Source organism: Aquarana catesbeiana, linkage group LG06 (assembly GCF_042186555.1).
Source record: "Aquarana catesbeiana isolate 2022-GZ linkage group LG06, ASM4218655v1, whole genome shotgun sequence".
Classification (NCBI taxonomy): domain Eukaryota; kingdom Metazoa; phylum Chordata; class Amphibia; order Anura; family Ranidae; genus Aquarana; species Aquarana catesbeiana.
In genome coordinates, this window is record NC_133329.1 from 381,312,536 (window position 1) to 381,339,041 (window position 26,506).

General features: G+C 42.4%; 1 protein-coding gene across 2 annotated transcripts in view; it reads right to left on the bottom strand.

Annotated features, from left to right (window-relative positions):
* THSD7B (thrombospondin type 1 domain containing 7B) overlaps nucleotides 1-26,506 on the bottom strand; it is an 807,368-nt gene that overhangs the window by 465,441 nt on the left and 315,421 nt on the right. For both annotated transcript variants that reach the window (XM_073634254.1, XM_073634253.1), the window contains exon 8: nucleotides 23,794-23,994. In XM_073634254.1, coding sequence (XP_073490355.1) covers nucleotides 23,794-23,994 — 201 coding nt within the window. The remainder of the gene's footprint in view (nucleotides 1-23,793; nucleotides 23,995-26,506) is intronic.

Below are 26,506 nucleotides of genomic sequence, written 5' to 3' on the forward strand. Positions count from 1 at the left end.
ATTTTATTGTGACCATTTTTGCATATTAACCTCCAAAAATGTTTTGTGGAACAAGGGCAGTGTGCTGGCCTTTTCTTTAAATCAAGCTATAATAAGGTGTCACAATGAACTGAGCACCTCATCATTGTGGCTTTTAGTTACAGTTCTGGATAGATTAGATCATTTTGTAGCTGTGAAAATCTGACAAGATCAATGGGTATTTTTTTAGATATAATAAAATGCTTGATTGGTTTTAGATATAATAAAATGCTTGAAAATGAAAAAAATCATGGCTGTCCTATATACATTTCCTGTGATATCCCAAGGAGTCCTTTCAGGTTTTATCTTGCACTACACAACAATTTTGTCTCTTTGCTGTGGAGATGAGGGGAATGGGCAGGATTCAATAATTTAACAACAGGCAACTGGACAGAGCTGACATCAAGGGGTCTACTTTAAAAAAAAAAAAAAAAAAACACTGTCTGAATGTCTAAAGCATTTGTGCAGTTGTTCTAAAAAATTGTTGGCATTTACGAAATAGGTTTACTTTCCACAATCATCAGCTCCATCTAGTGTACATAATGTGGTATCTTCCTGATTGGGGTATTTAAAGAAAATACCACATCATGGCCATTGGACGGAGCCGACTATCATGGAAAGTGAACATACACTATATTGTCAAAAGTATTGGGATGCCTGCCTTTACACGCACATGAACTTTAATGGCATCCCAGTCTTAGCCTGTAGGGTTCAATAGTGAGTTGGCCCACCCTATAACAGCTTCAGCTTTTCTGAGAAGGCTGTCCACAAGGTTTAGGAGTGTGTCTATGGGAATGTTTGACCATTCTTCCAGAAGTGTATTTGGGAGGTCATGCACTAAGGTTGGATGATAAAGCCTGGCTCGCAGTCTCTGCCCTAATAAAAGAATTAATTCCAAAGGTGTTCTATCGGATTGAGGTCAGGACTCCGAGCAGGCCAGTCAAGTTCCTCCACCCCAAACTCGCTCATTCATGTCTTTATGGACCTTGCTTTGTGCACTGGTGCTCAGTCATGTTTGAACAGGAAGGGGCCATCCCCAAACTGTTCCCACAAAGTTGGGACCATAAAATTATCAAAAATGTCTTGGTATGCTGGCGCCTTAAGATTTCCCTTTACTGGAACTAAGGGGCCAAGCCCAACCCCTGAAAAACAACCCCACACCATAATCCAAACCTCCACCAAATTATTTGGAGCAGTGCACAAAGTGATTTCCATAAAGACATGGATGAACGAGTTTGGGGTGGAGGCACTTGAGTCCTGACCTCAACCTAGTAGAACACCTTTGGGATGAATTAGAGCAGAGACTCCGAGCCAGACATTCTTATCCAACATCAGTGCCTGACCTCACAAATGCGCTTCTGGAAGAATGATCAAACATTCCCATAGACACACTCATAATCCTTGTGGATAGCCTTCCCAGAAGAGTTGAAGCTGTTATAGCTGCATAGGGTGGGTCAACTCAATATTGAACTCTATGGACTAAGACGCCATTAAAGTTCACGTGCATGTAAAGGCAGGTTTCCCAATACTTTTGACAATATAGTATATTACACAAATTATTGTGATTACTTATGACAGCTGTGCAAATGCTTGAGACTTTTTTTTTATAAATAGACCCCCCAAGTCTTGCAATCTTAAGCCCCGTACACACGATCGGATTTTCCGATGGGAAATGTGTGATAACAGGCTGTTGGCGGAAAATCCGACCATGTGTATGCTCCATCGGACAATAGCTGTTGGATTTTATGCAGACAAATATTGGATAGCAGGTTTTAAAATTTTCCGTGGCAAATGTCTGTTGTCGGATTTTCCGAGCATGTATACACAAGTCCATCAGACAAAAGTACAAACACGCATGCTCGGAAGCAAGCACGAGCAAGAAGCGGTCGGTCTTGTAAACTAGCGTTCGTAATGGAGAATTAACATTTGTGACGTGGCAAATTAAGAAATCTCGAAATGCAGCGCACAATTTTCTTCTTCTTTAATGGGATAATAATGAAGCTGCTTTGCTGGTGATAGTGATGGAGTTATTGCAAACTAATTTTCAAAGGCTTTTTTTTTCTAGTGATATCAAGAATAATACTATTATGCTTTTTTGGGGGGCAAGTTACCACAACACCATTATCCCATAGTTTTTAAGATCAAAGATACAACTATGTTGGTGTCCTATGTCAATTTTACATAGTATTTTTTTAAATGTAACTGCCTACTCCCAAACTGTCATTTGAAGTAAAACACATAGCCAAGTATTATTCTCCACATTTTTTTTTACTGTGCATAAAAAAGAAAACAAATAAAATTAGACATGCCATCTGCCAATAGAACTTAACCAAAAGGTGGATTCTATGCATCCAAAAATATAGAAAATATACCAAATCAAATCATCATTCAACCAAAAAAAATAATGTCAAAGCAATAACTCCAAGGCCAATAATGAATAACACGTTATATCCTCCGATTTCGCAACATGTCTGGTTGACGAACGGCCGTTCAGAAACGAACTGAAAAGCACGAAATGAAAAGCGAGAAATGAAAAGCGCGAAATGAAAAGCGTGAATCAACGCTCACCAAACTTCTACTAACACGAAATTAGCTCAAAGGGTGAGCGCTAAGGGTGGCGCTAAAGAGCTGAACAACCATGTAGTACGTCAGTACGTTCGTGTTTGTTGGCCGAAAAATTCCTTGCCATTTGTATGCGAGACATGTTTGGGCCAACACCCTTCGGACAAAAGTCCACGGTTTTGTTGGCCAACAATCCGATTGTGTGTACGAGGCTTAAGTCCACAAAAAGGCATATTGGTGGTGAGATTTACTAAAACTGGAGCGTGCAAAATCTCGTGCAGCCCTGCATAGAAACCAATCAGCTTCCAGGTTTTTTTGTCAAAGCTTAACTGAACAAGCAAAATTTAGAAGCTGATTGGCTGCCATGCACAGCTGAATCAGATTTTGCACACTCCAGTTTAAATAAATCTTCCACATGGTGTCATTCCACAAGCGGAAATGAAATGTGTTATTCTGACAGATCCACAGGTATTATTCTGTACTTGTAGGGTGCAGAGATGTATGCATATTTTTATTTTATTGTATTTTGCCCTGATGTGCTTTAAAGGAGTATTAAAAAATTCAAATGTGGGAATTGGTTGCCTGGTTAATTGGGAAGGACGCACAGATACTCGCTATATTCCCTCATCTCTAGCTGTGTGTCTTCATGCTGACAACGGATTATGTTCCATCCTGGCACTGTATTGCATTCAATATTTACAGCATTTCTAACTGACGAAATGGAAGAATCCTGATAACTGCACTGATGGGAACTCAGCTGTAATGTGAGGAAGCTAACATTTTACTATGCATTTTTTCTGCTCATTTCATCTGTTTTTAGTGGTTAACGCTTTCCTAAAAAAGAACTTGGTGCAGGAAAGGCTCGTTTCATGCGCTATTCTGGTAACGTGTTAAAAATGCACTAGCCTTGTGATCTGCCGTGGGTAACCATTACATTGTTTTAAAAAACACAACAGGGTGAGGGCGCACCAGCCTAGCGCATTATCAAAATGTAACATTTATTGTAAGATAAAAATAAGTCTACTCACAAACACAATATCAAGCAAAGCTCATCAAGGTATCAGTTAGTCTGGCCACTTCACATGTTCCTGGGCTTGGGGGGATAACACCATGAAGATTCTCATGCCATGTTCAGTTGCATATACTTTGCTAAGCTGTAAGAATCCGTATGGTTTGGCTCTGAAGAAGATACTACCCTCAAAATGTGTAAACCAGTTTGGATCCAGGTGGTGTCCTCCCAAATCCAGGAGCATGCGGAGTGGACTGACTAACTCTGATATCTTGATGAGCTTTGCTTGATATGGTGTTTGTGAGTAGACTTACTTTTATCTTACAATAAATGTTGGTGATGGGGATGTCGCTATAGGCCTTGTTGACCCCTCTCCAAGCATAGCGCTTATGGTTGTGACCATAAAGCTCCATTTTGATCTCGTCACTCCAGTGTGCCAAAAGCTGTGAGGCGTGTCAAGGTGTTGTTGGGCATATTGTAACATGACTTTTTTTGTGGCATTGGCACAGTAAAGGTTTCTTTCTGGCAACTCAACCATGCAGCTCATTTTTGTTCAAGTATCATCGTATTGTGCTCCTTGAAATAACCACACCATCTTTTTCCAGAGCAGCCTCAATTTCTCCTTAGGTTACCTCTGGGCTTTTCTTTGTATACCAAACAATTCTTCTGGCATATGTGGTGGCAATCTTTCTTGGTCTACCTGATCCTGGCTTGGTACAAAGGGATCCCCAGATTTTCCACTACTTAATAACCAATTGAACAGTACCAGCTGACATATTCAAGGCCTTGGATATCTTTTTATATCCTTTTCCATCTAAGTTCCATTACATTGTTACACAGGTCTTTTGACAGTTCTTTTATGTTCCCCATGGCTCAGCATCTAGTCTGCTCAGTGCAACCACGTGAGAACTAACACACTCATTGACTATTTATACACAGACACAATTTAAATTTAAAAAGCCACAGATGTGGAAATGAACCTTTATTTGGAATTTTAACCTTGTGGGTGTCACCTTGTGTGTCTGTACCAAGAACAAACATTCCAGGGTATGGAAACATTTAATCAGGGTAATTTGGGTGATTTCTGTTTTCGTTATGATTTAAAAATAAATGGCTTCATATGATTACTATCCTTAAATAAAAAAAAAAAACTGTTTTATGGCATGATCAGTCATATTTCAATATTAATGCCAAAATTTCTCAACTTTTGCCAGGGTATGCCAACTGTATGTATATAAACTGAAAATTTTGATCAGAAAATTATTTTTGGATAAAATAACATAGTTTAAAGAACTTCCTCAGCTAGTCCAACGTCTCAAGTGAAAACTCCTTATGCGCTCTCCTGTTTCCGAGTGACTAATAGTACCCATCAGGGCTGTTCGCTCTCACCTTTAGTATTTGCACTATGTGTTGAGCCTCTAGCTCAGGGGTCTCAAACTGGCGGCCCTCCAGCTGTTGCGAAACTACAAGTCCCATCATGTCTCTGCCTGTGGGAGTCATGCTTGTAACTGTCAGCCTTGCAATGCCTCATGGGACTTGTAGTTTTGCAGCAGCTGGAGGGCCACCAGTTTGAGACCCCTGCTCTAGCTGCATCTATTTGTAGCAGCTCAGACATTCAGGGCATATCGGTTAGAGGGAGGGAATTCAAAATCTCACTATTCGCAGATGATATTATTCTTACCCTGACCCATCCTAGGGTTTCCGTACCAAACCTGCATGCTGAACTTGACCGTGATGGTGCCCTTTCAGGATACAAAATTAACGTGTCTAAGTCAGAGGCCCTCCCCATTAACATAGCCGCAGACGAAGTCAGACATTTAAGGATTTGTTTCCCTTACTCATTGAAATCCACTGCTCTAAAATATTTGTGGGTTCATATTACTCCAACTTTCACCACACTGTATAAAGAAAACTTTCCCCCTGTCTATAAGCAGATTAGATCAACCATACAACAATGGAAGAAGCATCATATTTCCCTACTAAGACGTATTGCTTCTGTTAAGATGTCCCTTCTTCCCAAGCTCCTGTACCAGTTCCAAACACTACCTATTCCCATTCCCCAGCACACATCAAAAAACTGCAAGCAGATCTCCTGCAATTTTTTTGGAACTACAAGCGGCACAGAATAAACCGTTCTGTACTCCTGGCAGACTAGCGTTCCCCAACCATATAAGATATTATCAAAAAGCCCAGCTACGTGCAGTTGTCTCTTGGTTTACACAGCCTTTCTATAACAAATGGACTGAAATTGAGAAACATTGGTTAGCACTTATTCACCCCAACAATCTTTTGTGGAAGATTGCTGGGGACCATGGCCCAGCTTAGGAAGGCCTGGCGCGTTTATTCCGCTAATATGCTCTTAAATCTGAAGCATCACTGTTGACCTCTTTTCTCTATGTTCTCTCCTGGGGCGTTGAGGATTTTATTCCATTTTGGCCATTTGTTGGATCCTAGGTTTCGTAAGCTATTGCCATTTACTGGACTTCAGGCTAAATTTGATCTGCCTGGTGTTTTATAGATATCTGCAGATTCGCCATTATGCCCAAACCATAACTCCAACTTTGCAATTCTCCTCTCCGACTGCCTTTGAACGTCTGACCTTAGAAGGCACCGCACAGAAGGGTCTGATCTTTGAGATATACTGGATATTGAATGCCTATTCCTCTGGAGGCGTGTCAGGTGATCTGGTGTTAGGCTGCTAAGAGCTCCCTGTGCACTCTTACAAGGAAAACGCATATAAAATTCTCTATTTTTGGTACCTGACCCCGGATGTACTCCAAGCCATCTATCCTACTAGTTTTTACCGTTGTTGGTGTTGCCACGGAGATAGGGGTTCCCTTTTCCATATCTATTGGAGCTGTCTGCTGATTACCCCTTTTTGGCACACAGTACAACTACTGGGTCGCCTCTTTGAAGTATCTATTCCAATGACACCTAAATTTTTCCTGTTGGGCCTATCCCCTCAGGAAAATTTCTAAACCCTGCAAGACGCTGCTGCGCCATATCCTTACGGCTGCACACTGTCTTATAGCTTTTAATTGGAAAAAAAACACTCCCCTCCTTCCTCAGATGTCTTGTACTCTAGGATTAACCCCTTCGCGACCAGCCACCGCAGTTATACTGCGGCAGGTTGGCACAGCTGCGCGAGCCTTCGTAGCTGTACATCGGCTCTTTAAGACACTGTAGCTCTTTCTTTGTTTATAGCGCAAAAAATAAATACCGCAGAGGCAGGGGCAGACTGAAAACTCATGGGGCCCCCGGGGCAATAGGAGAAGATTATGGGGCCCCCAGCAATAGGAGATTATGGGGCCCCCAGGCAATAGATTATGGGGCCACACAGTATACACACACAGACACACAATATACACACACAGTACACACACACTGAAAAAGTACTGGAGAGGCGGGGCAGCTATAATCTTGGGATTTTTTAAAAAACACAGATTTTTACATACTGTCCCTGGTTTTATTGAGGCTGGCAACCCTGAAGGGGCCCCTTAGTGGCATGGGGCCCTCGGGCAGTGCCCGAATGGTCAGTCCGCCCCTGCGCAGAGGTTATCAATTACCACCAAAAGAAAGCTCTATTTGTGGGGAAAAGGGACATAAATTTTGTTTGGGTACAACGTCGCACGACAGCGCAATTGTCATTTAAAGTGACGCAGTGCAAAAAATGGCCTGGTCAGGAAGGGGGCAAATCCTTCTGCGGTTGAAGTGGTTAAAGATGTGGAGTTGATGGAGAAACTGCAGAACAGGCTGGAGGTTCACAATCGTGTTTGGGAATTATGGTATTCCCAGGAGGACCTACCTTGAGACCCCCCCCCCCCTTTTCCCCTCCCCTCCCCTTTGACTCTTCTTTGTTTTCCTCTTCATTATGCTTTTTCCTGGATATTGTCATTTCTTCTTTTAATGAAGATATCCTGCACTATAATGTTCTAGCAGTTTTATAGTTTTAACTTAGAACTTGCTACTTAAAGCGGTTGTATAGTCTTTTTTTTTTACTTTTACCTACAGGTAAGCCTATAATAAGGCTTACCTGTAGGTAAAAAAAAATATCTCCTAAACCTTTACGGCTGCCGGACCTTGCCGAGTAAGAAATCTCCCGCGCGCATGCGCGGGAGTGATGACATCGCGGCTCCAGCCACTCACAGCGCTGGAACCGCGATACCCGGAAGACACGCCGAGGCAACATGACAGCTCCCTCGGCGTGGACCAGGTAAGATACTGACGCCTCGTTCTAAGGTAAGTATTTCATAATGAGCTAGTATGCGGTGCATACTAGCTCATTATGCCTTTTGCTTTACAGGGTTAAAAAAAAAAAAAATTGCGGGTATACAACCGCTTTAAATTGTTCTTGAGTATTTTTTAGTTTGGATATTATAGCTGCCACTGTTGTGGCTGTCTCAAAATGTATTTCCTGCATTATGAGTGCTTTCTTCTTGTTATGAAGATAGTGCTTACATTCTTGAATGTTCTTTTTCTTTGTTTTTGGAAAAAATGATCAATAAAAATTGTTATTTGAAAAAAAAAAAAAGAACTCCCTCAGCTCTGTTAAATGACCACTTTTTCCAAAGCTTTTATTTCCTAACCAACGTCACCAGGATTATATGCTGAGGACATAAAGTAAAAATCTGCACGCTTCTGTGATATAAGAGATGGATGGACCCTTGACGATCCTCTTTTAATTTCAGAAACTAAACAAGGAAAGGTGTAGAATAGGCATGTTTTGGCTCACAGTATCTCGGGACCTTTAAAACATAATTGGAGGTGATAAATAATTCACTTTTTTTCCCATCATTTTCTTTTTCTCTTTCAGCAGTTTTATATTGGTCAGGTCTCCTGGGACTGCAAAGAACCAAATTATTGACATGCTTAGTCACTGGCATTATTCATTTCTTTATTTTGAATAGACTAAGCATTAGGAGCTGTGCCTGGAGTTAAAGCACTCTTCCATTGTAGGGGTTTAAGACATCGCGTGATGATGACCATTTTCGGAATGGTTGCATATAGAATTGTGGGGTTTTTAGCTGCATTTTTGCGATAGTCTCACTTTTTCAGTATATACTCCCTTATGTATATAACCAGTATCAATCTACAAAAATGATAACAGTAAATGAATAAACAGTAATCAATACATATGCCATATATCTTAAATATACATGCATATTTAGGAAATATGGCATATTTACTGCTTATTCCTTTTTTATTCAATATCAATTCATTTTTGTAAATTGATATTGGTTGTTTACATAAAGGCATGGATTCTGAAGAAGCGAGACTATCACAAAACGCGTCAATCCATTATGGCATATTAACCACTTGCTGACCTACTTCCGCATATATACTGTGGCAAGGCGGCTCAGCTGCACAAACCGGCGTACCTGTATGTTGGTCTGTGCATGTGCTACTGCGGGCGAGCACTCGATGTCCGCCGGCCACCTGCGATCACGCTAAAGAGAGGCAGAACGGGGATCTGCCTATGTAAACAAGGCTGATCCCCGTTCTGACAGGGGAGGAGAGAGAGATCAGCTGTTCCTAGTTAGTCCGTTTCCCTGACAGTTAGAAAGCACCTCCCTAGGGAACACTTAATCATTTGATCACTCCCTAGTGTTAACCCCTTCCCTGCCAGTGCCATTTATAGAGTGATCAGTGCATTTTTATAGCACTGATTACTGTATTGGTGTCATTGGTAACCAAAAAGTGTCACTTTGGTTCAGATTTGTCTGCCGCAATGTCGCAGTCCCGCTAAAAATCGCTGATCCCCGCCATTACTAGTAAAAACAATAAAAAATTAATAAAAAGTCCCTAAATCTTTCCCCTATTTTGTAGATGCTATAACTTTTGCGCAAACCAATCAATATACGCTTATTGCGATTTTTTTTTTTTTTTTACCAAAAATATGTAGCAGAATATATATTGGCCGAAACTGATGAATAAATTTGTTTTTTTATATATTTTTTTTAGATATGTATTTAAGCAGAAAGTAAAAAATACAGTTTTTTTTTTAAATTTGTCAGTCTTTTTTTGTTTATAGTGCAAAAAACTAAAAAGCGCAGAAGTGATCAAATACCACCAAAAAAAGCTCTATTTGTGGGAAAAAAAGAACATCAATTTTGTTTGGGTACAATGTTGCATGACAACTGTCAGTTAAAATGACACTGTGCTGTATTGCAAAAAATTACCTGGTCATCAAGGGGGTAAATCCTTCCGGGGCTGAAGTGGTTAAAGTGTTATACTGTATATGCGACACCTACATACATGCATATATGGCTATTATTTTTTTGTGATTTTAATGATGTTTTTATTTACACAATAATAATGTTGGATATTTTATTAACTTATTTGATATATGTCCTCTTTGTGGTACATCTTAAATCCATAATTTACCTCTTCCGCCTCCAGTGTATTGGGGATTGGAGGAAGAATTTTGTAGCTCTTTTGTGGTAGAGATTAAATTTATTTCAGCCAATGGCATCCCTAGGGGGGGCAGAGGGGGCCCTGACCCCCCCCAACATTATGCTGTGCCCCACCATGTGCCCCACCATGTGCCCCACCATGTGCCCCCCCCAATAAAAAAAAAATTTTTTTTTTTTTACAAAAAATCAATGTCTAAGAGAGAGAGAGAGAGTCCCCAGTCAGCTCCTGCGGGTGATTCCTCCCCCCTCCCTCTGCTCGCTGACACTGCATAATGCAAGCACTCACACAACCACACGCCGCCCGATCTGCTCCTTCCCCTGCATCCTCACTGGCAGAAAGAAGAATGAGTTGCAGGAAGGACTCCACCAGGACTCTCAGATACTGAAAAAACAGACTGATTTCTCCCGTCCTTAGGACAGGAGAACCAGCCTGTAAATTCCAAGAGATGCCAGACCAGCGCTGTCAATAGCAGGGCCAGGACAGCAAGAGGAGGCTGGGGAACCCCACAGTGGCAGAACACCAGGGCCCGGTGGCAAGACCACCTTTGCAACCCTGATAGTTCCCCCACTGCTTTGGATCCTTATATTCTCTTGGTATGCTGGTGACATGTATCTCTTGTTTTCTGCCACCCTGGGGGGCCCCAATACAGTAGGACGGGAGCTCACTGCAGAACATGTGAAAGGGCCATTGTGGGGTCGTAGTAAAGGGCCCCAGGAGATATATATATATAATATATATAAAATTGCATTTTATAGTTGCCCCCCTACTTTTGTCCCTGTCCCCCCATGTGCCCCCCCTAAATATGAAAGCTAGAGACGCCACTGATTTCAGCTAAAGAAAGTGTGCTATGAAAAGAGTGCTATGGTTCCTTATTGATTGAAGGGCATGGTAAAAGGTTGGTGTTCCCAAAGGACATGGTTTATTGTGATACATATTTTAACATCTTTAAGCATCATTTTCCATTGGGGCCCTTAGCATTTGGTCACATAAGATAAAAAAGCTCTTAAGGAAGTTGGTGTCAGGAAGACTTCCCTCTCTGACTGTAATTGTAGGTCTGAATGAGGTAAAGCTAGCCATATAACACCCAGTGTCACTTACTGCAGGTCTCACTCTAAACCAGCTTTTTTTAATCCTTTCAGCGACACATTGAAATAACTTTCCGGTCTCAGGGAACCCCTGCTCAAAATGACTATCTATAACTCATGATGATACTGTGCATTAAAGTGATGGTCAGTAGGAAGAATGCTCCTTACACCTGTGGTCATTGGGAAGAATTATTCCATTACAGATAGCTAAAAAGATCAATGGTGTCAGTGGGAACTTATCTGAGAGGCAGAAATTGCTCATTGCTAAAGGAACCCCTAGCAACCTTTGGAGTAACCCTAGTTGAGAAACCCTGCTCTAATTAAAGTCTGAATGGTGATGTATCTTCACTCAGGGCCACCATCCCAACATATCCTATCATCAGTACTAGCCTAGAAGGTAAATTCCCAGTTCCACCTTGATGCTGCCCTATGCAGACCTAAATACATTTTGACATTTTGTCACTAAAGTCCTGCATCCCTTATACATGGTTGCTTTGGACCAGCTTTCTTAAGAGTGTCAAAGTTGGACCATGGCTGTGCAATGTTTGCCAGCATGGCTGCTTGTAGTCTCCACAAGATGTGAATATGACAGAGTGACAACACAGGTGTAATCTACGACAGGAAGTATCTGAATAAGAACTTTGTCCCCTAGACAAGAACACGCAGTTAACCCTTGCAGTGCAGGCACAGCCTCACTGCCAGAAAGGACTTTTAGTTTTTCCAGAGTTGGACTTTAACTGAAAAGGCCTTTCAGAGTTTTACCAGGTTTTTGGACATTGACCATATCTTTGGAACCATATCTTGGAACAATTGACTGTACTATACCACGCAGTTAAAGAAAGTAAAAGTTCTAAACCAACTATGCCTATTGGTGTGTGTAATGGGGAATATCAGTATGTATGGCAAAGAGGTGATGGGTCAGTCTATTAATCTTTTTAAAATGACACAGAACAGTCAATACCTGGGATGTGTGGATGAAGAACCCTGATTCAAATCAGGGGTGCGTGGTGGCTTAATGGAGGAAGGTGCCTGGTGGTAAATGGCCCAGCTTTGTGTTACGCATGGGTCTCAGGGGTCCGGGGTCTAGCCTGTAGACCCTGGTGCCCAACCTGCAGGACAGGAGCCATATGTGCTCCTTTGACTCTTTTTGTGCTGTCCTCAGAGACCCTGCAGAAACAAATCTGTTTCTCTATTGCCTGTTATAGTAGTGATTTCTAGCAGCCTCTTTTAATATGTCTTCAGTCCATGACTGTCTCCTGAAATAGGCCTCCAGTCTCCAATGACATGTTCACAGTCTCTGGCAGTCTCCCAAATCATATCCGCAATCTCTGACCATCTCTTGTATCATGATGCAATCTCTGACCATCTCCTGTGTTATGTCCCCAGTCTCTGACCATCTCTTGTATGATGCCCATAGTCATTGACTATATCCTGTTGTGTGTCTCTGGTAATTAATATTCACTGAATTTTATGTGAAGCCCTTTGGTGAAGTGGGGGGACAGACTTGAGGACCCCATATCAAGAGAGTTGACCACCAATGCTGTAGCCAATGAAATGCGCCCTGGCGCGGCGCGGGAGATGGCTAAACAACCCACTGCTTTGGGGGCCACAGGTATGTAGAACCTTCCCCAGCAGCACCAGTTATTGGTGCCAGCCACAAGTCAAGGGCACAGGACACAGAGAATCTATCACACCTACCTATACACAGCATGTCTATAAAGGCAGATTGCAACTCCCAGCCTTCAATATACATAAAAATAATCAAGCAGCAAAGCATTTCATCCCTCAGGTGAGCTTATTTTACTGATAGCATAATAAATAAGAGTTCAGGGGTGACATAAAGATGGGGCTAAGTGAGAAAAGGAAAGTAATTTAAAACTCAAGTACAATAATAGCACATCTGTGATTTATGAACCTATCAAGGATGGCGATGGAAACTTCCTGCAATCCACATCTTTCTAGGGATGTATTTGTGTCACTCTGTACTTTATTTGAATATCTCTCCTTCTGATTGAGTCTCTGGATAATATTTATTCTCGGAGGGAGCTGGTAGTAAAAGTGAAGCCAAGTAGAGGGAATGGAGGGAGATTGTGTTCTAGCCTGCAGAGAGAGATAGCTTTTAGAGACAGATTTCAGGGACATGAATTACCCTTCCTAGTCTATTTGGTAATATTGGCAATTCAACCCCTCACCCATCAGAGTTAATTTCAGACAGAACGGATCAATTGTACTTAGGAAATTGCAAAGGAAATGACTTTAGGGGGCGGTTATAATTACAACTGATCAACATTGATAACATTTTTAAAAATGGATTCCAGTAAAGGAAAAACAGACAATGTGTACTTTGTGTTTCTGCAATATAAATTTAGAATATAAATTTTATATGAAGGGTTGGGTTGGACAACTATATTTACTCAAAGGAAAAGTACACTGTGTTTTCCATGCAAATGTATTTTTAATTATTATTGTAGCGCTAATCTTAAGGGGACTTTGCCACCAGCAAAATAACATTAAAAAATCACCCTGCAAAAAGATGATAAATACACACCTATCCGGCAATTTGATCTTCACTTTTTTAAAGAACTATGGAAGTTGAAGAATCTTCAACATCTAATAAGCTTCCAGGTGTGCTGCATGCCCCCCCCCCCCCATAAATGCACACCTTGGTTTTATCTGCTGGCTTTCCACACTACTACTGTGTCATTTAGTAGTGTAGCCAGGGGACAGGTACGTATTTATCGCCTTCTCTTGCAAGGTACACGTTTAGTGTATGTAAACCCAAAGAGCTTTTCTTATTTGGTTCCTTTTGGTCTTGTAAACTAAACCCTCCTATCATTTAAAGCCAAGGAAGCTGACATCTTGTCCACTGTTTGATCTTCAACTGCCATGGTGCTGCACATGTGATCAGTTATGACACCAGGCATTTGATGGTTTGGCAGTTTGGTTGAAAGCACATCCAATGGGACAATTACATTCCCAGGAAGTGTAACTGTTTTTTTAAAAAAAAACCCAAAAAGAAACAAGTAAAATTGACGCAATAAAAAAGGGGCTAGGTGAGGCTAAAGTTCACAGATGGCTAAATGTCCAAAGATAATAAAGTCCATGTGGGAAAATGCCCACTGTCGTGGCAGCTCAGTCCAAAAAGCAAGAAGCACCCCCGAAAGGCACAAGAGGGGGAAGAGACAAGCGCCAACTAAGTATAGCCATGAAAAAAACTTTATTATGGTTAAGAAAGTAACTCACAAAGGGAATACAAACTCAAGCATGTCACGCTGTAAATGGGTGTCCTTGTCAGCACAGATCCCGCTCTCAATCCACCAGGGATGGATAGCTGAGGTCCAGGCTGTTGCAGGTGCCTGGCGGTAAGGCCGTCACGTGATGCAGGAATGTTTTAAAGCCTTTGTGGAGTATGCAATCCTTCCTCAAACATGTTGCCACATTCTTGCATCACGTCTGGTTATTACAGCACATCCACCGGGCCCTGCGTTCCATGGACTAAGGAAGCCCTAAGGAAGGAAGCCCTAAGTTAGTCCTAAGGAAGCCCTGGAAGCCTCCAGCATCTCCAACAGCCTGGACCTCAGCTATCCATCCCTGGTGGATTGAGATGGTGGATGAGCTGCTTGTTATGTATTTACACATCTGTAGCCAATTCAAGTCGCAAGTAGTAAATTTCCCCACCAAGGAATATTTCTGTTGCTTCATATAAATCAGTGAATGAGTTGCTTGTTATGTATTTACAGATAGGTGGCCCATTCGATACCCAAGTAGTAAATTGCCCCACCCACAAATACTTCTCTTTAAAGTGTTACACTGTATTGACAAAATAATTGGATTCAGGGGTTCCAATCACATCCATGACCACAAGTGTAAAAAAACAAGCACCTAGGCATGCAGACGGCTTCTACAAACATTTGTGAAACAATGGGTCGATTTCAGGAGCTCAGTGAATTCAAGCATGGTACCGTGACAGGTTGCCACCTGTGCAATAAGTCCATCCGTGAAATTTCCTTGCTACTATATATTCAACAGTCAACTGTTAGTGGTATTATAACAAAGTGGAAGCAAATGGAAACAAAAGCAACTCAGCCATGAAGTGGTAGGCCACGTAAAATGACAGAACGGGGTCAGCGCATGCTGAAGTGCACAGTACACAGAAGTTGTCAACTGACTGCAGTAGCAACAGACCTCCTTTTGGTCTTGTAAACTAAACCCTCCTATCATTTAAAGCCAAGGAAGCTGACATCTTGTCCACTGTTTGATCTTCAACTGCCATGGTGCTGCACATGTGATCAGTTATGACACCAGGCATTTGATGGTTTGGCAGTTTGGTTGAAAGCACATCCAATGGGACAATTACATTCCCAGGAAGTGTAACTGTTTTTTGAAAAAAAAACCCAAAAAGAAACAAGTAAAATTGACGCAATAAAAAAGGGGCTAGGTGAGGCTAAAGTTCACAGATGGCTAAATGTCCAAAGATAATAAAGTCCATGTGGGAAAATGCCCACTGTCGTGGCAGCTCAGTCCAAAAAGCAAGAAGCACCCCCGAAAGGCACAAGAGGGGGAAGAGACAAGCGCCAACTAAGTATAGCCATGAAAAAAACTTTATTATGGTTAAGAAAGTAACTCACAAAGGGAATACAAACTCAAGCATGTCACGCTGTAAATGGGTGTCCTTGTCAGCACAGATCCCGCTCTCAATCCACCAGGGATGGATAGCTGAGGTCCAGACTGTTGCAGGTGCCTGGCGGTAAGGCCGTCACGTGATGCAGGAATGTTTTAAAGCCTTTGTGGAGTATGCAATCCTTCCTCAAACGTGTTGCCACATTCTTGCATCACGTCTGGTTATTACAGCACATCCACCGGGCCCTGCGTTCCATGGACTAAGGAAGCCCTAAGGAAGGAAGCCCTAAGTTAGTCCTAAGGAAGCCCTGGAAGCCTCCAGCGTCTCCAACAGCCTGGACCTCAGCTATCCATCCCTGGTGGATTGAGATGGTGGATGAGCTGCTTGTTATGTATTTACACATCTGTAGCCAATTCAAGTCGCAAGTAGTAAATTTCCCCACCAAGGAATATTTCTGTTGCTTCATATAAATCAGTGAATGAGTTGCTTGTTATGTATTTACAGATAGGTGGCCCATTCGATACCCAAGTAGTAAATTGCCCCACCCACAAATACTTCTCTTTAAAGTGTTACACTGTATTGACAAAATAATTGGATTCAGGGGTTCCAATCACATCCATGACCACAAGTGTAAAAAAACAAGCACCTAGGCATGCAGACGGCTTCTACAAACATTTGTGTAACAATGGGTCGATCTCAGGAGCTCAGTGAATTCAAGCATGGTACTGTGACAGGTTGCCACGTGTGCAATAAGTCCATCCGTGAAATTTCCTTGCTACTATATATTCAACGGTCAACTGTTAGTGGTATTATAACAAAGTGGAAGCAACTGGAAACAAAAGCAACTCAGCCATGAAGTGGTAGGCCACGTAAAATGACAGAACGGGGTCAGCGCATGCTGAAGTGCACAGTACACAGAAGTTGTCAACTGACTGCAGTAGCAACAGACCTCCAAACTTTGTGTGGCCTTCAGATCAGCACAACAACAGTGTGTAGAGAGCTTCATGGAATTGGTTTCCATGGCCGAGCAGCCAAGTGCAATGCAAAGCGTTGGATGCAGTGGTTTAAAGCTCGCCGTCACTGGACCCTAGAGCAGTGGAGATGTGTTCTCTGGAATGACGAATCACGCTTCTCTGTCTGGCAATCTGATGGGCGCGTCTGGGTTTGGCGGTTGCCAGGAGAACAGTACTTGCCTGACTACATTGTGCCAAGTGTAAATTGGGTGGAGGGGGGATTATGGTGTCGGGTTGTTTTTCAGGGTTTAGGCTTGGCCCTTTAGTTCCAATGAAGGGAACTCTTAAGGCGTCAGCATACCAAGACATTTTGGACAATTTCATGCTCCCAACTTTGTGGGAACAGTTTGGGGATGGCCCCTCCCTGTTCCTGTCCCAGTGCACAAAGCAAGGTCCATAAAGACATGAATGAGCGAGTTTGGGGTGGAGGAACTTGACTGGCCTGCAGAGAGTCCTGACCTCAACCCGATAGAACACCTTTGGAATGAATTAGAGCAAAGACTGAGAGCCAGACCTTCTCGTCCAACCTCACAAATGCGCTTCTGGAGGAATGGTCAAACATTCCCATAGACACACTCCTAAACTTTGTGGACAGCCATCCCAGAAGAATTGAGGTTGTTATGCCAGCAAAGGGTGGGCCAACTTAATATTGAACCCTACAGACTAAGACTGGGATGCCATTAAAGTTCATGTGGTGTAAAGGCAGGCCTCCCAATACTTTCGGCAATATAGTGTATATAAGTCGATTAGCTGCTTGATATGCATTTACAGGCTAGTGACATCTATTACCAAATACATTTACCCTGTGTTTCCATGCTGAGTGTATCACTTGAGACCATTTCTACATTTATTGCCAACTCTCAGTTGTAAAAGCAAGAGCACACTGTGGGGTTAAGAGCCCTTGCACACTGGGGCAGGGGCGGCGTCGGCGGTAAAACGCCGCTATTATTAGCGGCGTCTTACCGTCGGTATTCGGCCGCTAGCGGGGCAGTTTTACCCCCCGCTAGCGGCCGAGAAAGGGTTAAATACCACCGCAAAGCGCCTCTGCAGAGGCGCTTTGCCGGCGGTATAGCCGCGCCATCCCATTGATTTCAATGGGCAGGAGCGGTAAAGAAGCGGTATACACTCCGCTCCTTCACCGCTCCGAAGATGCTGCTGGCAGGACTTTTTTTACCGTCCTGCCAGCGCACCGCTCCAGTGTGAAAGCCCTCGGGGCTTTCACACTGGATACACAGCAGCGGCACTTTCAGGTCGGTTTGCAGGCGCTATTATTAGCGCAATAGCGCCTGCAAACCGCCCCAGTGTGCAAGGGCTCTTAGGGAAGAAAAACTGCCCCCCCCCCCAGCCAGCCCTGCCCTGGGGAAGAGGCAAATATTAATTGGACAATTCCTGGGATCACAATTATTTGGTGAGAATTTTTTATTGTGAAAAGAAAACAAAACTTTCAAATCTTATCAAAATATATTCAGTGTTGCCATCAAAAGTTCCAGATTTTATGCAGTGAGTCGCGTGAGACATAAAAACGCCATGCCTACGTGAACAAGCAGCCCGCCAGCCCGCTGGATGTAATTCACTTTTATTACAGATATCTGAAACCCTTGCCACCATAATAAGCAACACGCTGATTCCCAGGACAATCGTTAATCACAATCTGTTCTGCACCACAGAGCTGTGGATTCAGATATGGGAAATATGATTTAAACATTAACCTTATATAATCCAAAAGAACAAGTACACAGGGCCAAAACTGGAATTTGTCTATATTAATAATGACCTATTTAAGCCTTGGAAGAAAATCAGCATTTTTATCAGCTATGAAACCACCAACAGACTGAAATCTTTAAAAGTGCCTACATTCTAGACCAGGGGGCTCCAAACTTTCTACTCAAAGGGCCAGATTACGGTCTGTCAGACTTTAGGGGGGCCAGACTGTGGGCAGTAGAAAATGCCCCGTGTCACTGGGATTAAAAAAATATTTTAGGCTTGGTGGTCAGTGGGAGTAAGAAAGTTACACAGTGCCTGTGATCAGTGGAAGGAGAAGGATCAGGTATTGGTCACAGGAATAGTGCCCCATCACTGGTGTCAATGGGAAGAATAGTGCCAGATCATTGGTGTCATTTGGAAGAGTAGTGCCCCATTGTTGATGTCAGTGGAGGGGAATAGTGCTCCATTATTGGTGTCAGTGGGAGGAATAGTGCCTCATTGTTGGTGTCAGTGGAGGGGAATAGTGTCCCATTATTGGTGTCAGTGGGAGGAATAGTGTTCCATCATTGGTATCAGTGGGAGGAATAGTGACCCATCATTGGTATCAGTGGGAGAAATAGTGCCTCATTGTTGGTGTCAGTGGGAGGAATAGTGTCTCAACATTGGTGTCAATGGGAGGAATAGTGACCCATCATTGGTGTCAGTGGGAGGAATAGTGACCCATCATTGGTGTCAGTGGGAGGAATAGTGACCCATCATTGGTGTCAGTGGGAGGAATAGTGACCCATCATTGGTGTCAGTGGGAGAAATAGTGACCCATCATTGGTGTCAGTGGGAGGAATAGTGGCCCATAGTAAGTGTCAGGGGCAAGAATAGTACCCTACTGTTATCACCCTATCATTGGTGTCAGTGGGAGTCATAGTCAAAGTTGCCAACCTCCTGCAGCATTTTTTACTGACAAAACATGGAAAATGTACTGACGGCGCACATTTTTTACTAACAACCTAAAAAATGACAGAACGCCTATTAAAAACTAAGACAACCTATATTTAAACAGTATAAACACAATATGGAAACACTGACAATACTGTATTCATAAGGCTTAATGTACACGGGACATTTTTACAACCTCTCCTGAACGATTTAACGTGACTGATAGTAACCCACACTTAAAACGTCCGTTTTGCCGCGTTTACATGCCACATTTAGCCGTGTTTGCGTTTAGAAGCATTTGAATAAAAATTATTATTATTTTTTTTTCTCCAAAACAGCCAAGGAAAACGAAACGCGGCTAAACGCGTTTGGAGTCTGAAACGTCGGAAACTTCGCCGTCTGAACTCATTTTATTGCCTTCAAAGAAAAGCCTATAAACGCAACTGCCTAAAAACAACATTAAAGGAACCTGTGTACATGTACACATAAGATAACATTGGATGAGTTCAGGGGCAGTTCAACTACCTCTAAACGTCCGTTTACCAGCAGCAGTGTACTTGAGGCCTAAGAAGTAATTTGCCTGGTTTTACACCTAAAAAGTCAACACAGTATGACAAATTATAATCCCCCGATATTTACAGACAGTTGTAAAAATCACTGATTTTCACAAAGTGTCTGTAAATTTACTGACGGTTGGCAACCCTGGTCATTGAGCTGATTGTGGTCATTAAAGTCAGTGAAAGCAATGGTGCCTCATTGTTGGCTTCAGTGGAAGGAATAGTTCCCCTCAATGGTGTCATTGGGAGAAATAGTGCCCCATTGTTGGTTTTGGATGAAGGAGTAGTGCCTCATTACTGATGTCAGTACAAGGAATAGTGCTCCATTGTTGGTGTCAGTGGAAGCAACAGTGCCTTCGTCTTTGGTTTAATTGGGAAGAATAGAGCATCGTATCAGTGGGAGGAATGGTGTCCCAAGGGCTGGATAAAGACAAGCAAAGGTTCGTATAAGAAATGCTCACATTGCTGTATGTCGGTGGACACAGCAGCCACAGATCATAACGGTGAGCAGCCTGGGGGTTATACGCGGCGCCCATAATGGGTGCGTTCTGCTGGAACAAGGAGGCTCTTGCCTGGCTGCTATATGCAAACAATAGGTAGCTAAACATGTGTTGCTGTTTTAAATTCTTACCTGGCTTAAAAAAGAGCTAATGTGGGCTTAAAATGTTGTACTTTTTTCACATTTTAAGCCGTGTTGCTGGTTTTTTGATGAGAATATAAAAAGAGCTATCTCCATACAAAGTACTTTTTGAAGTCCTTGGTACTGGACACCTTTTGTTACAATAAAATCATTTAATATAATTTTTTTTGTCTGGTTTCCAAGTCCACAAAGTACATCCTAAACATGGCCCTAACTGGTATTTTCCTGCCTCTTATGTGAGTTCTTTGCTTGGCAGTGAAAATTAAACAGTAGCAAAATCCTCTCATCTATTATTCCATGGTCGGATTATTGCCAAAGTGAAAGGAAATCTCCCCAATGGAAAACACAAATCTGACAGCAATTTTAACCTTTAAGAGATCTAAATTCAAGAACAAAATGTAATATTTTGCAGCTTAACAGTGCTTAGATGTGGTGGTTGCATTCATTAAAATTTTCAGGATAAGAACATTTTATGGAAGTACACCTGTTTGTCGTCACAGAAATGCCTCAATAATCATATTAATTCCCAAGAGCTGAACTGGACGCAAAAATAATCTTATATTTATATATTTATATTTTTATATTTGTACATTACCCTGCCCCCAATATTATGAAGAGGATTATGAGAGGATATTTGAAGTCCAGCATGGATGACAATTATGGCATTCTCCAAAGATACAGTGGAGAAGTGAGCGTAGCTACCTAGGGGCAGAGGAAATATTACACGCATGATCACCCTGGTGAATTAAGGAAAAAAAGACATACAGCCATCTCATCTAAGGACTAGTAAAATGCAATTTTTTTTAAATAGAAGGGGGAAGGGTTAAATCCTTTGACAAGTTTGTATATTGCTGTCTGTGTCCCCATTGGGTTGATTCACTCCTCTGTTCTGGGGAAAACTGTTAAAGGTGGGAATTACCCTCAATTGAGAGATTTCCTGTTGCAGAAAGAAGGAGACAGAGACAGAAAGTGAAGGTAATTTGAGGCGCCTCCAACACTGAATGTATGTAATGGCAAGGGGTGCTGGGGTGTGCGGGAGGGTCTATTAATGCTGATTGCTGGGGTAGCTATCGTCACTGGGGGGAATCTATTGTAGGGAATGTCTATTGTTGCAGGTGAGATGCATTGTTGTGGGGTCATATGTTGCTGGGGGTGGGGGGGGTCAATTGTTGCTGTGAGGTATCTACTGTTGAAGGAGGGGTCTACTGTTGCCGGGAGATCTGTTTTTGTTAGGGGGGTTTATTGTTGAGGTGGATCTATTGTTGCTGGGGTGGTCTACTGCTGCTGGTGGGATCTATTGTTGCTTGGGGGATCTAATTTTGCTGGCTGCACAGGTTATATTTTACTGCTTTTCTTGTTATTACCAAATTCCAAAAAAATTACTTAGCACCAAAAAATTATACTTGGTTTTGTATTTTCTTAAAGTGGGTGGTACTGGGAAATGGGGTAGGTATGGAACCACGGGACAGTGCTCGAAGGTGGGTTGAGGACAAAGCCAAGGGGTGACCTGGAACGGGGGAGTACCTACACATATTCCCTAAAAAAAAAAAATCCCTGTATCTATACATATATTGTGACAGAGTGAGACCCTGTCACTGTCAAAATGGAGGAGAGAATGACACAGGATTTGCATTGAGCGTTGATGCGAAGTTCCGAACTATTGTTTCTGAGCGGAGAAAGCTGTGTTTTTGGTTTCTCTGGATTCTGTAGTTCTTCTGTAGTTCTGGATTGGAACCTTCAGTCCTGTATCTGGATTTTACTGCAGCCTGTCTGAGTACACAGATGGGTGGGGTTGTTATGTACTCAAACCTGGGGAAAGCTCAGAGCTTCTGGTTTGGAGACAGATCCCAGTGTGGGAGACAGAAGGTCTCACCCAGAAGTTAGAGGAGCCCCAACCAGGAGCCAAGAGACAGGAGGTCTCACCCAGGGGTCAGAGGAGCCCTAGCCAGGAGTCAAGAGACAGGAGTTCCCACCCAGGGGTCAGAGGTGCCCCAGCCAGGAGTGAAGAGACAGGAGGTCTCACCCAGGGGTCAGAGATGCCCCAGCCTGGAGTCAGGAGACAGGAGGTCTCACCCAGTGGTCAGAGGTGCCCCAGCCCAGAGTCAAGAGACAGGAGGTCTCACCCAGGGGTCAGAGGAGCCTCAGCCAGGAGACAGGAGGTTTCATTCCAGGAGTTGGGTGGGCTCCTATCGGATTGTCAGGAGAACCCCTATCCAGAGGCCAGGATTGGGCTGTGCAGCAGAGCACTGCGACTAAAGGCTAAGAAAACCAAGGGAACAAGTAGAGCTGGAAACACAGTCAAAGGGATTGTTAAGATGAACAGTGGTCCTGCCAACAAGGGAGTCAAGTGGCTCTGTATTTCCAATTTTCATTTGCTACTAATGATGTGGAAGAACCTCTGCATGGGCAACTGATGTCTGTGACGTTTTATTTAATAAAAGTGGACTGCCATGCCCTTAAATACAGTTTCGACTGGAGCAAGTCGTAAGTATAATCTCCTCAATATCACTATATAGGTATATTAAGAATGGGATAGGTTTGATGGACCACATTGTTATTTTTCTGCCGTCACTCTTCTGTGCTTCTCTAAAACATAAACTCACAGGTGTTTTAACACTTACATACTCTGTCCAAACCTAAAAGATTGAGCTATAGATAAACTTTAATCCATCCCAAAAAAAAAAAAAAACTGTTTTCGCTTTATGAGATCATACTCTTATATTTTAGAAGCAATTCCAGCTTCAGAAACTGACAAAACAATGTTAATAAATTATAATTAGGCATCTAAGCAACTTTGATGTGAGAAAGAAAACAGAAAATGTTTAAATCAAAGGTCTTTCTTCTTTAATAATGTGCTATGCTGTTTTTCACGAGATCAATAATACTAATAATGTGAACAAAAATAATAATACACAAAGAACTGTGCGTGCAGAGGTGTTGGAGTAGGCAACGGTTTCTGCACCATAGTTTTACAAACATCAACAAAAAACAAAACCTTTTTTTCAAACAACTTGAAAGTAAGGACATCAGATTTTATTTTTGTTGGATTTCCAGATTTATTACACTCTATACTAGGAATTGCATATTTTGAGGTGTTATGAAACAAGCCATAAACAGGCCATAATCTGATGGTCTGGGTTCGAAAGCACACCAACAGCTGTGGCCAAACCATCAGAAAGTGTCAATGTCATTGCTCCAGAAGATTGAAGTAAAATAGAAAATCCCAAGCAGGCTTACCATTCTGCCCCCTGCAGGTGCTGTTAATGTGGTACCTTCCATGGCCGCAGTCCCCATTCTCAGGAACACAGTGTAGCTCCCCTGATATGGCCCACTTATAACACACAGGATCATCACATGGAACTGATTCCACCAAATGCGGACAGCTCCTTTCGATGTTTTCTGACTTCAGTAAAACATGTCTTCTTCGAAATTTGAAACCTAAAGCAACAAACATTGTTACTAAATAATGCAAATAGGATTAATAGAGCACGAAATGGGACTGACAATGTGCATAAAAATTTTATGAAACAGAAACAAAGGCATAAACTTTAAACGATTAGTACTGAAATTATATCCTCAGACAATGTTGAAAAAGGAAAATCTATAATTTCTAAAGTAACAGGCTGTTTCTACTTAAATGTATAGTTATTGCCATCTATAAAAGAGAGGATCTGAGAAAGCAACTCCTTTCTGTTGAAGGGTGAGAGATTAACAGGGGTGCCCATCTATCGGTTGCAAATTAATGGTATTTTCTTATTCAGGCGAACCATTGAAGACCATGCTGCCTGACAACCTGCCAGGTTGATGTCCAGCCAGATACATGGTGCATCAGAAATACAGAAGACAGAAAGCCAAAAAAGTGTAGAAGTCCAGATAAAGTTTATTTTTCACAGAATCCATTGATATATCAATGGGCATTGAGGGTTCTAAAGGGTGTCCTTCATCAGAGCTACAATATAACATATAACATGAACTAGCAATAAAATAGTTGAATATATCTAAATAGCAGTAGAGTCCATAACCAAGCAAATTGCGTAAAAATTTCCCTGGTTGACCACCAATAATTATCAGGAGCTTCTGGTGCTGGTAATAAAACTGGCCAAGCACCCGTTACAATTTCTTTATGTAGCACCCTCCTAGTTAAGTGCAAGGCTGTCAGGTAAATTTAGTCCCTTTTTTGTTGTGCTCCTCTGTAATCAGTGAAGCTTCAGCTGATTGCTTTGGGCTGATCAGGGTACCACAGGCTGCACACTTGATTGCTTCTCCCTGCTTTCTGGAAGGCACTACAACATAGGAGTGAAGCAGTCTGAGTGAGTGGCCTGAATATTTATGAGGTCCCTGTCAATCCCTGATGGGGTGTGCTCAGAAGGTGGCTGGAGAGAACATAATTAGCCTGGGGCTGGATCAGTCTAGGTTATTGTCCAGCAGAAGAAGCAACCAGCCTGGAGAGCTGAGGCCCTACAAAACCACCCTGCACCTTTACCAGGAGCCCAATAAAGCCCCCAGCTACCCTGAGACCATGGCCCTATCTTCAGAGAGACTGTAAGCCAAAGAGAGGGATTTCACTTAGGATCCGATCTGGAGAGTCCACTACACAGCGGTCTGGTTGATCTTGAAAGGGGCACCCCAGCACCCAAGAACTTGTGAATATAGACTAGAGAGTAGGATCTGGATGAATGCTGTTTGTTAATCCCCTGTTGCACTGGGACTGAGGTTCGCTCAGTGTGGGACATTGCTTTGGTGCCCAGAACGGTCCACTTCCCAAGAACAAGAACTTTTCAAGAAGAAGTAGTTGCTAAGAGAGGGTGTCCTCCTGCTTTTGTTCAGCATTCTGGATTATCCCACTGCTCACTATGCCCTAATCATTTTAGTCTGCAATAAATTCAGAAAAAGCAACCCCTAGACTACTTATTGAGCCAGAATTGGGAATGCTGCTATGTGCTTGACTTCTCTTACTCGGTGGAAAAAGTGGACCTGGGACAAGATGGTGGGACCAGCCAGAGAGTCTACGCTACACTTAGATCTGATTTATTAGTTTGGTGACATTTACCAATAGCTACTGTATGTTGTGATTGAGCCTACCTAAACAATCCATTTTGATTTATATCCAATCAAATTGACTGATTGGTAAATTTTGCTGATCTAACTGAATATGAGGAACAGTATATAGAAAGTGTAAGCAGAATGTTAGCATGCAACTGGTCAACCAAACTGTGGAAGAGTTGCATGTAGAGAGAGTGCTCAGAAGTTGGCTACATTATTCAAGTAAGAAGTAGTTCCACCGGATGATGATTGGGCAGCAAAGCCCATGAGAAACTTTAGACTGTATTAAAACATAAAAAGCTGCAAATGCCTCTCAAAGCTAAGGTAAAGAAAGCTACCAATGTCACTTTTTATAAGCTTTCTTTGAATGAATACAATAAATTACAAGTCTAAGTGGACAAATTCTTTAAACTGAAGGTCAGAACCAGCAAATGTATAACAACAGTTTATAGTGCATTATCAAAAGAAAAAGAGAAGAAAAGGTGCAGCTCACCAATGCAGTGCGTTAGTATGCAGATGAATGTGGCCTCAGCCAGCGTCGCGCCAGTCATGCCCTCCTGACATGTTTCGCCCTGCTCACCAGGGCTTGGTCTCAGACTCAGCGCTAGCTGAGGCCACATTTATCTACATACTGATGCACTGGGTTGGTGAGCAGCGCCTTTTCTTCTCTTTGATAATGCTCTTACACCTCTGAACAGTGCACTGACGCCAGCTTCCTTCAATGCACTGCCGGGGAGATCTCTTTCTCAGCTCAAAGCGGCACTGCAAGTTTCATTTGGATCAACAGTTCATTTATTATTATTATTATAAAGGATTTCTATAGGACCAACAGTATGTGCAGACTTTACAAGATGAGGGTGGACAGTACAGTTACAATACAATTCAATACAGGAGGAATCAGAAGGCC